This window comes from Rhinatrema bivittatum, chromosome 5 (genome assembly GCF_901001135.1).
Source record: "Rhinatrema bivittatum chromosome 5, aRhiBiv1.1, whole genome shotgun sequence".
Taxonomy (NCBI): domain Eukaryota; kingdom Metazoa; phylum Chordata; class Amphibia; order Gymnophiona; family Rhinatrematidae; genus Rhinatrema; species Rhinatrema bivittatum.
The window spans coordinates 373,199,221-373,211,421 of record NC_042619.1 but is presented as its reverse complement, the minus strand read 5'-3'; the positions used below and the strand labels follow the sequence as shown (position 1 = coordinate 373,211,421).

Genomic DNA, 12,201 nt, shown 5'->3' with positions numbered 1-12,201 from the left:
ATGTCAACTTTTCTCTGTCTCCATCTGCTGGTAGAGGTGCATAAACCACTGGTGTGAATTAACCTGTCTTCACTAAAGAAAAGGTAATTTATTAGGTAAGTAGTAATTTTTTTAATCTTGAAGATGGAAAATATTTTTTTCAGCTAAGTTGCAGTTGCTTTACCTCTTCTCCCCCCCCCCCCATGATGACCTTCTGAGCTCCTCTCCACTCCTTGTTGAAAAGGAAACCTCAAGTAAGGAAGGGGGAGGGCGGGGGAGAGGCCCTTTCAGAGATACAGAGCAAAGCAAATAATGAGCCGGAGGCTAGACGGAGAAGAGCAGACAAAGGGACCCAAGGGAGCAGTGTGCAGGAGCGAGATTAGCAAGAGCTGTGTGAGCCAAGATAAAAACGCAGTTTTTTTTCTTTTAACTGTTTCATTTGTCCAGATTATTTTTTTTTTACCCCATCAGCCCACCAGACTCCAGGTGGCATCACAACACTTTCAGCATGATATTGCAATATATAAAACAAATCTGCACACACACACCGTAACCGATTGTAAGTCCTCCCTATTTTGTATTGATTTTTTTTATCTGTCTTATTTCTGGTTTAGTTTTGCTTCCCTCCATTGGCTCCCGAAGTGAAAACCGGGACAGATCCCAGGCAGGTATGCAAGACGGCAACAAATGCCCATAGTTTTAAAAGATTAATGCGATCTGAGCCAAAATGAGATTTAAGCAAGGACTGGGGCACAGCTCTCTCCTGGCATTCCTGTTTATTCCGGTGCAAGTTCTCTTTTCCATCTTCTGATTAGCAGAAGTCCCACACCCTGCAGCAGCTTGTGCCTGTTTGAGCTCCTTGAAAGTACGATCCTTTGGGGATTTTTTTTTTTCTTCACCTCGTTTCGTTTTTCATCGAGCTTGAATCCCTTGAAAGGGAGCTCTGTTTCTCAGAACTGGAGGCGAGAGCTTTTTTTTGTTCGGCCGGGTGAGAACGCCCTGGCTTTACCCTGTCGTGCTTTGGGAGCTCGATATACAGTAAAGTGCAACCGCGGGGGAGGGGACTTACCTTTGCAGCCTCCCCCCCCCCCCCATCAGCGACGACGACCGCGGCTCCTGCCTCCAGCTGTCCGCGAAGACAGACGCATCGCACGAGGGAAAGCGGCCCCCCCCCCCTCCTGTGCGTGCAATTGGCTGCTCGAGACGTGACGTCACGACGTTTGGCGGCACGTGACGTCACGACGTTTGGCGTCACGGCATGTGACGTCACGTCTCGAGCAGCCAATTTCACGCACAGGGGCCGCTTTCCCTCGTGCGATGCGGACAGCTGGAGGCAGGAGCCGCGGTCGTCGTCGCCGATGTCCGGAGGGGGGGGGAGGAGGCTGCAAAAGGTGAGTCGCTTCGTCGCCTTACACTGCCAGGCCCCTCCCCCTCCCGGAGCCAAGGCTGCTTTTCGCGCCCTGCTTCGGGAGGAGGGGCGAATGGACCGGCAGGCCCGAGCATCGGAGAGCTGTCCGCTGGCTGGTGCCTGGCATTTGAAATGACAGGTACCAGCGCGGCCGTGAAGCGTTAGGCCCGCGCAGCCAGGTTACTGTACAGGCGCTCCATACAGTAAAATGGGTTGCGCGGGCCTAAGGCTTGAAAGGGTGCCCTGCGGCTGGGCTCAGCCCCTGTGAACCAGCCATAGCCTCCCAAGGATGTGGCAAAGCGCCACTTGTCGGACAAAGGGGCTTCGTGGTAGAACAGACTGCCCGGATGCTCCTTGCATTCATGCAGCCCTTTTTTTTTTTTAGATAAAGAAGCCCACAGACTGCTTAGGTTTAAAACTTTTTTTTTTATTTTTCACCGAGTAAGCCAGCTTGAATGTTGAGCTTGGTCTCTACCTTTTTTTTTTCCCCTCTGTTGATGGGATACAGATACGTTTTTCAAGCTGAATTGTTTTGCTAAGGTGGCATTTCTTTCTGGGTTGAGACTTGATTGCAGTATATCTAATTCTTCCTTCCGTGCGTGTCACCGACTTGGACTGATGGCTTTGACCTGTGCTGCTGCTTTCCTTGTGCACGACGTGCAGTTTATGGTGCGGCTTCTGTAGCTGTTCACGGTGTCCGTTTTGCTGACCTTCTTTCTTTTTTCTTCTGTGTTTTTTTGTGGTTTTTAGCTTTTTCCCAGTGGTTCTGTGTGCTCATGGCATCCCAAAACAATCTGGCCAGCTTCTTTCCCTACAAATTCCTTTTGTCGCTGTAACTTTGCAAGACAGACTTTACGCTTCCAACAATGGTCCGGGCACCTAAGGTACTGTACCAGTTGGCATTTTTGGAGTGTTTCTGCTGTGGTTTCTGTCCATTTGGCAATGGGTCTGTTGATTTAAAATCTGCTAAAAGTTAGATCATGGGCAAGCTTCCCATAATAGTGAAAGACATCAAATAGCATGACACAGGGATGCGTGCAATCCAGGGAAATCTTGAAAATAAGGAAGGGGGAAGCTGAGAGTTTCAGGATGTCCTGAAAGGGTCATGGAAGAAACGATGCTGCTTTGCTAAACGGGTGGTGTGGATGCCTCTGAGCACAAGCGCATGTGAGTCATGCGCTGCACTCTTCTAGCCCTGTAACTCTTGCACTGGTGGTCGAATGGTGGCAATGCAACCATGCCTGTTTGTGTACGGTGCACAGGGAAGCCGAAGAGGTCAACAGAAAGCGAGGGCCGGGTGAGGTCAGGGTATGACTTAACTGCAAGAAGGATCGATTATTTATCAGCCACTTCCCCAAAGTGAAATATAAGACATGCAACATAAAATTACGATATTTGAAAACAACATCGACCATAATAAAATAAGCATTAGAAACAAAGGGTTAATTTTCCAAAGGATTTATCCACATAAAAATATCCTATATCGAAGCAATTTTTAAAAGTCCACTTCCGTGCACAAAGTGCATTTACATGTGTAGAACCCAGTTCTCCTCCATTGTGAACAATGCTACCTCTAATTTTTGATAGGTTATGAATGCAGACATTTTTCTTTTGTGCAGTTTTCTATGAAGCTAAGTTAAAATTTGTGCGCTATAAGCCAGTACAGTGCAATCAATATTGGGATTTCTTGTGTTTTTGTTGTGTGCGTGAGGTTCACGAGCTGTGTGCGTGTGCACATCTATACAGCTTAAAGGGATCAGGGATTGTGAACCTCTTTGAATCTTGTCAAGGTGGTGTACAAATGAGTTACATCGATAAATCCTTTTGTAAATTTAACTACATAACATTCAATAGTGCGATATTAGTAAGCCCAGTGTGGATTCCCAGTGTCTAAAATGTTTTTACGTGTGCTAAATTTACACTGCAAAATAAAAGATGGAGTAATGCAATCACACACCAGGCATTGAAAGTAGATAAGAGGAATGTATGACACTAGGTAATTGTTCTTAAGTCAAAAGAAAAATAATCAGTCTCTTGAGGTTCAGTTTCCAAAATGGTGTAGCCAACAGGTTTATTCAAATGATCTTCATAGATGGTATAGTTCTCCCAACTACATTTACACTGCCACCTTTTTTAATAAGAATTTATAGACATGCCCATATGTACATGTGTGTGTATATATCTGTGTATAATAATTGTATACAATATGTGTATGTATATAGACATAAAGGATGTAATTTTCAAAGGAGCTACGCCGTAAATATAACATACCACCATAGCAATTTTCAAAAACCATGTACTTGAGCAAAGTGCACTTGCGCAAATAATCCTATGGCCAGTTCAATAGCATATATTAGACACACATTAGACGATGAACCGGCTCATGAGCAATGGAACCCAGATCCTCTCTAAATACTTCACAAGCATCAGTACTTTCATAACAGCTCAACTAGCACTAGCACGGACTTTTAGGTCTTAGTTTCTTAACTTACTACCCTTTTAAGCCTTCTTTCCAGATGTTCTAAGCTTCCAAGTTTTGCAGTCCTTGTTAAATGTAACTTTGTTTTTCTCCTGATTATAATAAGTTGTTTATGTTTACTGTTTATGTCCCTGTTCGATGTAAACCGACCTGATAAGGTATTTAACTTTGAAGGTCGGTATAGAAAAATGCTAAATAAAGTAAATAAATATATTGTAGCAATTTTCAAAAGCCCACTTACACCCGTAAAACCCAGTCTTGCGCAATTAGATGCTTTTTAAAATCGGACCCAATATGCGTTACAAGAGGTGGCAGGGTTTTTGTAAAGAAAAATCCATTTGTCTGTAGTTGGGATGTGGGCTTTGGAACGCAAGACCGATAAAATGATAGTCTCTTGATTAACTGGAACATCTTTTATCCATTATGGCCTGCTCTCCTGAAGGTATAGTGGTGCTGTGTTGCACTATGCCTTTTAAATCATAGGGGGAAAAGATTGCTTCAGGGCATCAGAAATGTTATGTATTCCTTTTACGTCCATTTTTTTTCTCTTGTGTTGGAGAGATAGCAGGTGGGTAAGAATGATTACCCAATAAGTCTCGTTTAATAAAGCTACACTCCATTACAGTTTGTGCAATAAAAAGGACATATTGACATTTGCTGTCCCTTTATTCCGGCAGTGCTAGATGATAAACAGTTTCAAACATCATCCTGTTTCTCTGTGACCTCTGTGGGCAAGAATAAAGTTTGTAGATTTGTTTTTCGAGCAGCAGTACTAGAAAAGTTTTCTAGGATATCAGTTTGATTGTTTGCTTTTTAAGCTGTGAGTCTTCCACTTCTAGTCCCATTCCTTAGTCTCTCTTATTTTTGTATCCTGTGGCGCATTTTTTGTACTCGTCTATGGAGTTTCTTTCCTTTTCCTTTTTTTTTTTTTTTTTTTTTAAAGAGATGTGCAACTTTTTGTTATGGCCCCATACCCTTTTTTAAAATGTATTTTTTTTCCCCCTTTCTTCAGTTCAGTCGTTCATGCATCGTATCTTACAGTTCCCTGTACGTACCAGGATCAGTCCAGACAGCTGGGTTATGCCTCCCCTCCAGCAGATGGAGTCAGAGAGAAAACTGAAAGCACCCCCTAGATATACTGGTGTGCCACCTGCGGTCCTTCAGTATATTCTCTGACTCCAGCAGATTGAGAGGCATAACCTGCGGTCCTGGTCTGGTCAGGTTATTTGTACCGTAAAGTTAATTAAATAAGGGGAATTTTTGACAGAGGGACAAGATCATCGGGTATCTTTCTGTCCTCACTCCTGTCTGTTCGTGTTGGTGTTTTTTCTCCTTCAGCGCAGCGCGGTTTTCAGCTCTTTAGGGCAGGCACATAGGGCTCTGCCCTGTGACAGTTCCCGGGATAGGTGTCTTTGAGGCTGGGGGAGAGCTTACCGGTGGGCCGGTCACCCTCCCCCCACTTCCAGGGGTCCCAACCCTGAAGGGGGTTTTAAAATAAATAAAAAAAAAAAAAGATTTTGATTTTTTCTCCACCTTAGTCCTGTCGGGCACAGGCGGTGGTTTTCTGTGTTTACCCCGGCCTGCCAGAGCCTCTTCAGACCCCGGAGGGGGTGGCTCGGCCACCCGACGAGCTGTGCTAGTGTGAGGAATTCACTCACCTCGATTTTCGCGCCTTTTTTCTCCTGGTGCCGTTTTTTGTCCCTGCAATGCCGCGATCTTCGGCCTGTGTGGCCTGTGCTGGAACGGGGGCGCGACTCTCGCGGGAGGGCCTTTGTCCCCGATGTCTTCCCGGGGACGAGGGACCCTCCCGGGGGCCGAGCGCTGCCCGCAGCGATTCGGGGCTGCATTCCCCGTCGCGGCATCGCAGCGCTCCTGCTAGCTGTTCTCCGGCCCCTCCTCCCTCGGGGAGGAGTGCGGCGGCCATCTTGGCCACGCGGCAATCGGACCCGGAGCTTTCGGAGGATGAGGCTTCCCTCCCCCCCTCCCCTGGCGGGCGAAACACGCGGTCTCCAGCCGTTTCGGATAGCCCTCAAGTCCCTCTTCCCTCTGGATCCCTTCGGGCAAATTTAAAACGGTCGGTCCCTTTTTCTTCTGATTTTGTGCTGCTTATGCACAAAGCCTTTTTGCAGGCTGAAGCGGGTTGGCAGCCAGAAGCCCCTTCTCCCCCTAAGGTTTCTAAACCTTCCTTACCTCAGGGACAGCCACTGGGAATGGGGTCCGCAGGGGCCAGTGTTCCCCGCCCACGGGGGGGGCTTGAGGGCACAGAGGCCGCGGATCCTGCTCTGGCTTCTCAGGATCAGTCAGACTTGCTGTTGGCTGACGACCAGTTGCCCGTGGAGGGGGACGACCCCCAGATGCTGCGTTTATTCGGTAAGGAGGAATTAAGCTCACTAATTCTGCATGTCCTCCAGGAGCTTGAGCTCACGGCGCCCCCCCAGGACGCTGACACCTCGACGGGGGATATCGCGATGGCAGGGATCTGGGCCCCTCCTCAAACCTTTCCGTTCCATCATAAGGTTTTACAGATTGTTTCCAAGGAGTGGGAGCTGCCTGAATCCTCTCTGCGGGTCACTCGGGCTATGGAAAAGCTATATCCCTTGCCTAAAGATTCCTTGGAACTCCTAAAGACACCGGCGGTGGATTTGGCGGTCACGGCAGTGGTTAAGCATACGACTATCCCCGTCACGGGTGGGATAGCCTTGAAAGATCTTCAGGACCGTAAGCTGGAGGTCTTACTGAAGCGTATTTTTGATGTGGCGGCTCTAGGTGTCCGGGCAGCGGCGTGCAGCAGCCTCGTACAGATGGGTCCCGCAACCTGCGATGGGTCCAGCAGTTGCTGACCACGCAGGAGCTTCCTCCGGGCGAGGCTGAGCAGGCCAATTGTGTGGAGGCTGCAGTCGCTTATAACGCAGATGCCTTATATGATTTGTTGTGTACGTCGGCACGCATCATGTCCTCGGCTGTCTCGGCTCGGCGGTTGCTGTGGCTCCGTCGTTGGTCGGCGGACGCCACCTCAAAGGCAAGATTGGGCTCCTTTCCCTTTAAGGGCAAGCTGCTTTTTGGTGAGGAGCTGGATCAGCTCATTAAGGACCTAGGCGACAACAAAGTGTATAAGTTGCCGGAGGATAAGCCGCGCCAAGCTCGGGCGTTTGGGAATGCAAGGGCTCGCTTTCGTGGTCAACGACGTTTTCGTGCGGGACGAGGCGGTTCCTTTTCCCAGCGGCAACAGACCACGAGAACCCAATCTTGGTCTCCTTCCTTTCGGGGCAGGAGGCCTCAGCGTGGAGGCTCCTCGCAAAGTTTTGCTGCTATTAAGCCCGCGCAATGAAGGTGCGCAGGCCCATTCCTCCATTCCCGTTATCGGAGGACGGCTGTCCCGGTTTTGGGAGGAATGGGTCAAGATAACTTCGGATCAATGGGTCCTCGATGTGGTCTGGTACGGTTACGAGTTGGATTTTGTACGTCCCCTCCGGGATCTTTTTCTGGTATCGCCGTGCGGTCCGATGGAAAAGAGGCTGGCTATAGCTCAGACGCTCGATCACTTACAGGCTCTGGGGGCGGTGACTCCGGTTCCACCGGACCAGTTGCGAACAGGTCGGTATTCCATTTATTTTCTGGTTCCCAAAAAGGAGGGTACTTTCCGACCCATCCTGGATCTCAAAGGGGTAAACAAGGCCCTGCGAGTGCCTCGCTTTCGGATGGAGACTCTACGGTCTGTTATTGCGGCCGTCCACAAGGGAGAATATTTGGCTTCTTTGGACTTGACGGAGGCTTATCTCCATATCGGTATCCGAGAGCGTCATCAACGGTTTCTACGCTTCATGGTGCTAGGGTCCCATTACCAGTTCTGCGCCCTTCCTTTCGGTCTGGCCACCGCGCCGCGCGTGTTCACCAAGGTGCTCGTCGTGGTCGCGGCTTCTCTTCGTCGGCAGGGGGTACTTGTGCACCCTTACCTCGACGATTGGCTCATCAGAGCAAAGTCGCACGCGGCTTGCAAACGGGCGGTTTCCCTGGTAGTGACTCAACTTCAGTCGTTGGGTTGGGTAGTCAACTTCGCGTAAAGCAGACTCGAACCGACACAACAACTGGAGTTTTTGGGCGCGCGCTTCGATACCTCGGTGGGCAAGGTTTTTCTTCCTCGTCAGCGCATGTTCAATCTCATGACCCTGGTCCGACGTTTGCGGGATCTCCCATCTCCCACGGTGTGGGATCATTTACAGCTTATTGGTCATATGGTATCTACTATGGAGATGGTACAATGGGCCTTCGCGCATATGCGGCCCTTACAGAGATCTCTGCTTTCTCGATGGGATCCCAGATCAGAGGATTTCGGTCTGGAACTCCCTCTACTGGAGGAGGCCCGCTCCAGTTTCGCCTGGTGGCTCAATCCGAACAACCTGCTCCAAGGAGTGACCCTAGAACCCCCATCTTGGCTGGTGGTGACTACGGATGCCAGTCTGTCTGGTTGGGGGGCGGTCTGCCAATCCCGAGCTGTTCAGGGCACCTGGACAGCACGCCAGTCCACGTGGTCCATCAACCGCCTGGAAACCAGAGCGGTGCGTCTAGCCTTGCGTCGCCTCCTTCCACTGGTAAGCGGCCGGGCGGTCCGAATTCTGTCAGACAACGCGACTACAGTGGCGTACATAAATCGGCAGGGGGGGCACGAAAAGTCGTGCGGTAGCGATAGAGGCCGCGCTGCTGATGACTTGGGCGGAACGCCACCTTTCGCGTCTAGCGGCCTCCCACATTGCCGGCGTAGACAACGTGCAGGCAGACTACCTCAGTCGACGACATCTGGATCCCGGCGAATGGGAGCTTTCGCCGGAGGCAATGATGCTCATCGTGCAGCGCTGGGGGATTCCGCACCTCGATCTCATGGCGACTCGAGCAAATGCGAAGGCGGCGCGGTTTTTCAGTCGAAGAAGAGAGCACGCGTCGGAAGGAGTGGATGCGCTGGTACTGCCGTGGCCCCGTCACATCCTTCTGTACGTGTTTCCACCGTGGCCCCTGGTGGGGAAGGTGTTACGCCGCATAGAGTCCCATCAAGGTCCGGTGATTCTCGTGGCTCCGGAATGGCCACGTCGTCCATGGTTCGCGGATCTAGTCAACCTGGCGGTGGACGGCCCTCTAAGGTTAGGTCATCTTCCCAACCTTCTGAGTCAGGGTCCAGTGGTTTTCGAGCTGGCGGATCGATTTTGTCTGGCGGCCTGGCTTATGAGCGGAAACAGTTGAGGAAACGTGGTTACTCGGACGCGGTGGTGTCTACCCTGCTTCGAGCGCGTCGGTCTTCTACTACTCTTGCTTACGCTAGGGTTTGGAAGGTCTTCCATGCTTGGTGCGCCGGATTGGGTATCACACCTAAGCGTTCGACGGTCCCTCAGATCCTCATGTTCTTGCAGGAGGGCCTGACGAAAGGGTTGGCCTATAATTCGCTTCGTGTCCAGGTGGCGGCTCTGGGATGCTTAAGAGGTCGGTTGGACGGGTCTTCCCTTGCGTGTCATCCCGATGTAGCTCGGTTCTTGCGAGGGGTTAGGAACTTACGTCCTCCTCTTCGGCTTCCCTGTCCTTCCTGGAACTTGAATTTGGTTCTACGTGGTTTGTGTGTGGCTCCGTTTGAGCCTCTACACTCGGCTTCGTTGAAGGATCTGACCCTCAAGACGGTTTTTCTTGTGGCTATTTCCTCGGCTCGGAGAGTGTCGGAGCTCCAGGCTCTTTCTTGCAGGGAACCGTTCTTGCGTATTTCTGATTCGGGTGTTACCTTGCGAACCGTGCCGTCCTTTTTACCTAAGGTGGTCTCGGCGTTTCATGTCAACCAGACGGTTGAGCTACCCTCCTTCTCGGCGGAGGACTTGCGGTCTCCTCCAGGTAAGGACTTGCGACGTCTGGACGTCCGGCGAGTTCTCCTGCGATATTTGGAGGTTACCAACGAATTTCGAAAGTCGGATCATCTCTTCGTGTTGTGGAATGGGCCCAAGAAGGGGCTGCCGGCATCTAAGGCTACGATTGCTCGGTGGTTGAAGGGGGCCATTGCGTCCACATACATTGGCTGCGGTAAAGCTGTTCCGGATGGGCTCAAGGCTCATTCGTTGCGTGCTCAGGCGACTTCGTGGGCGGAGAATCGATTGGTCTCTTCCCAAGAGATATGTAGGGCGGCCACTTGGAAATCTTGGCATACGTTTGCCAAGCACTATCGCCTGGATGTCAGGGGGCCGTCCTCACAGTCGTTTGGTAGCAGCGTGATTCGAGCGGGACTCTCAGGGTCCCACCCCAGTTAAGGCGGCTTGGGTACATCCCAGCTGTCTGGACTGATCCTGGTACGTACAGGGAAAGGAAAATTAGGTTCTTACCTTTGCTAATTTTCGTTCCTGTAGTACCATGGATCAGTCCAGACGCCCGCCCTCTTCTTCTGGGAGTCCGCTCGTGTTTTCTTTCCGGTTCGTGTCCACGCCACAGATGACGCGTGTTTTCGCGGTACCCTGTTCGGTTATTGCATGTTACCTGTACATTTTTGATGTTCTATTTGTTTGTCTGTGTTTCTGGAGGTTCCTGTTTGATCTGGCCTCTAGGTTGGCATACACTCTGAGTTTTTGGAAAATTTTGGGGGTGGCATTTATCATAGTTGGATTCCTGTCTGCTTTGATATCACATATACTGAAGGACCGCAGGTGGCACACGAGTATATCTAGGGGGTGCTTTCAGTTTTCTCTCTGACTCCATCTGCTGGAGGGGAGGCATAACCCAGCTGTCTGGACTGATCCATGGTACTACAGGAACGAAAATTAGCAAAGGTAAGAACCTAATTTTCCTATATCATTATGATGTCTACATGGGATTGTGATGAACATTAGCACAATTGTATCCTGCTTAACTTCCTGATTCCGGGAGGGTCTTTTAAACACTTTAGTCCTTAACAGCTCCCCAGACAGGAAGTGAAAATGAGAGGTTTGTGCAGCTTTCACTCTCGGGCCGATACAAAATGAAGCACTCTGCCGAGCACACCGTTTACCATTTAACACGCGATTGGCCGCACATTTCCCACCGGCGTCTATTACCCCTTATACTGTAACGGGTAATAGTGTGTGGAAAACGCACGGCCAAACCCCCCCCCCCCCCTGAAATTAATAGCGCTCATCACATGCAAATGCATGTTGATGAGCCTATTAAGTAATTGCCCGGAATACTGAAAGTAAAATGTGCAGCCAAGCACTTTCAGAAAGCACTCTCAGAAATTAACCCCTGCCCAAGGGCAGGCATTATGTTCTAAACAACCCTGAATAGTGTACAGAAAAGCAGAAAATACTGCTTTTCTGTACTCCCTCCGACTTAATATCCTAGTGATATTAAGTCGGAGGAACCAAAAATTTAAAAAAAAAATCTGCTTGCCACTCAGCGGGTTAGAAAACAGACTCTCAATTTTGCTGGCGTCCATTTTCAGAGCTTGTGGCTGTCAGCGGGTTCGAAAACAGACGCCAGTAAAATTGAGCGCCGGTTGTCGGACCCGCTGACAGCCATCCCTAACGCTAATAAGGAGGCGCTAGGGCAGCGCTGTTGTCGCTAGCACCTTCTTATTAGCGCACAGCCTTTATTTAAATAGAGAATCCCACGCCCAGGAGAGGTGCCTGGGCGCACATCGGGAGACTGGGTGCTCAACACGGCACGCCAGCTCTCCTGCTCTTTTTAATGAATTGACCTGTCTGAATTTTAGTGGGGCAGTTGCTCCTTAGTGCACACAGGCAAGATGCAAGGCATGAATATTTTGCAAACCAGCAAAAATACCCCTAAGGTCTGGAGTTTTCTCACAGCAGAGTTTAATGATATTTAGCAATCAGATTGAAATTCTACTTATTTTAAGTCTGTAGTAAGCATGAATGGTTTGGAAACTCGTGTTTTGTTCATTTCTTAAAATAGTTGTAAGCGCGGACTGTTTTGTGGAATGGTAAGCAGACTTTGAAGTACATATTCAGCAGGGCAAGGAGCAGGAACATTACACAGGTAGCTTTATTCGGACATTCAGAAGATCATACCTGGGTATGCATTCAGCTGAATATACCCCAATAAATTGTGTTTTGTTTTTTTTAACCAGACTTATCTAACTTTAGCTAGATAGTGCTTACCGGCTAAAGCTAAGCCCTGAAAGGCTCTCAACACCACCCTTTTTTTTTTTTTAACCTGGGTAAGCTTTGTGGTTTAATGGAACAAAGTCAGCATGGCTTTACCCAGGTCAAGTCTTGCCTCACAAATCTGCTTCACTTTTTTGAAGGAGTTAATAAACATGTGGATAAAGGTGAACCGGTAGATATAGTATACTTGGATTTTCAGAAGGCGTTTGACAAAG

The 12,201-nt window shown here is 49.5% G+C and overlaps 1 protein-coding gene across 2 annotated transcripts in view; it reads left to right on the top strand.

Moving 5' to 3' along the window:
* The first annotated feature begins 1,305 nt into the window (after positions 1-1,305).
* The window catches only part of CHST10 (carbohydrate sulfotransferase 10), an 87,202-nt gene continuing 76,306 nt past the window's right edge, over positions 1,306-12,201 (top strand). The window contains exons 1-2 of one of the 2 annotated variants that reach the window (XM_029604793.1): positions 1,306-1,370; positions 2,138-2,271. In XM_029604793.1, coding sequence (XP_029460653.1) covers positions 2,254-2,271 — 18 coding nt within the window. In that variant the 5' untranslated portion in view covers positions 1,306-1,370; positions 2,138-2,253. Of the gene's footprint in view, positions 1,371-1,447; positions 1,527-2,137; positions 2,272-12,201 lie in introns of those variants that run through there. The other variant, XM_029604794.1, reaches the window with a different exon arrangement.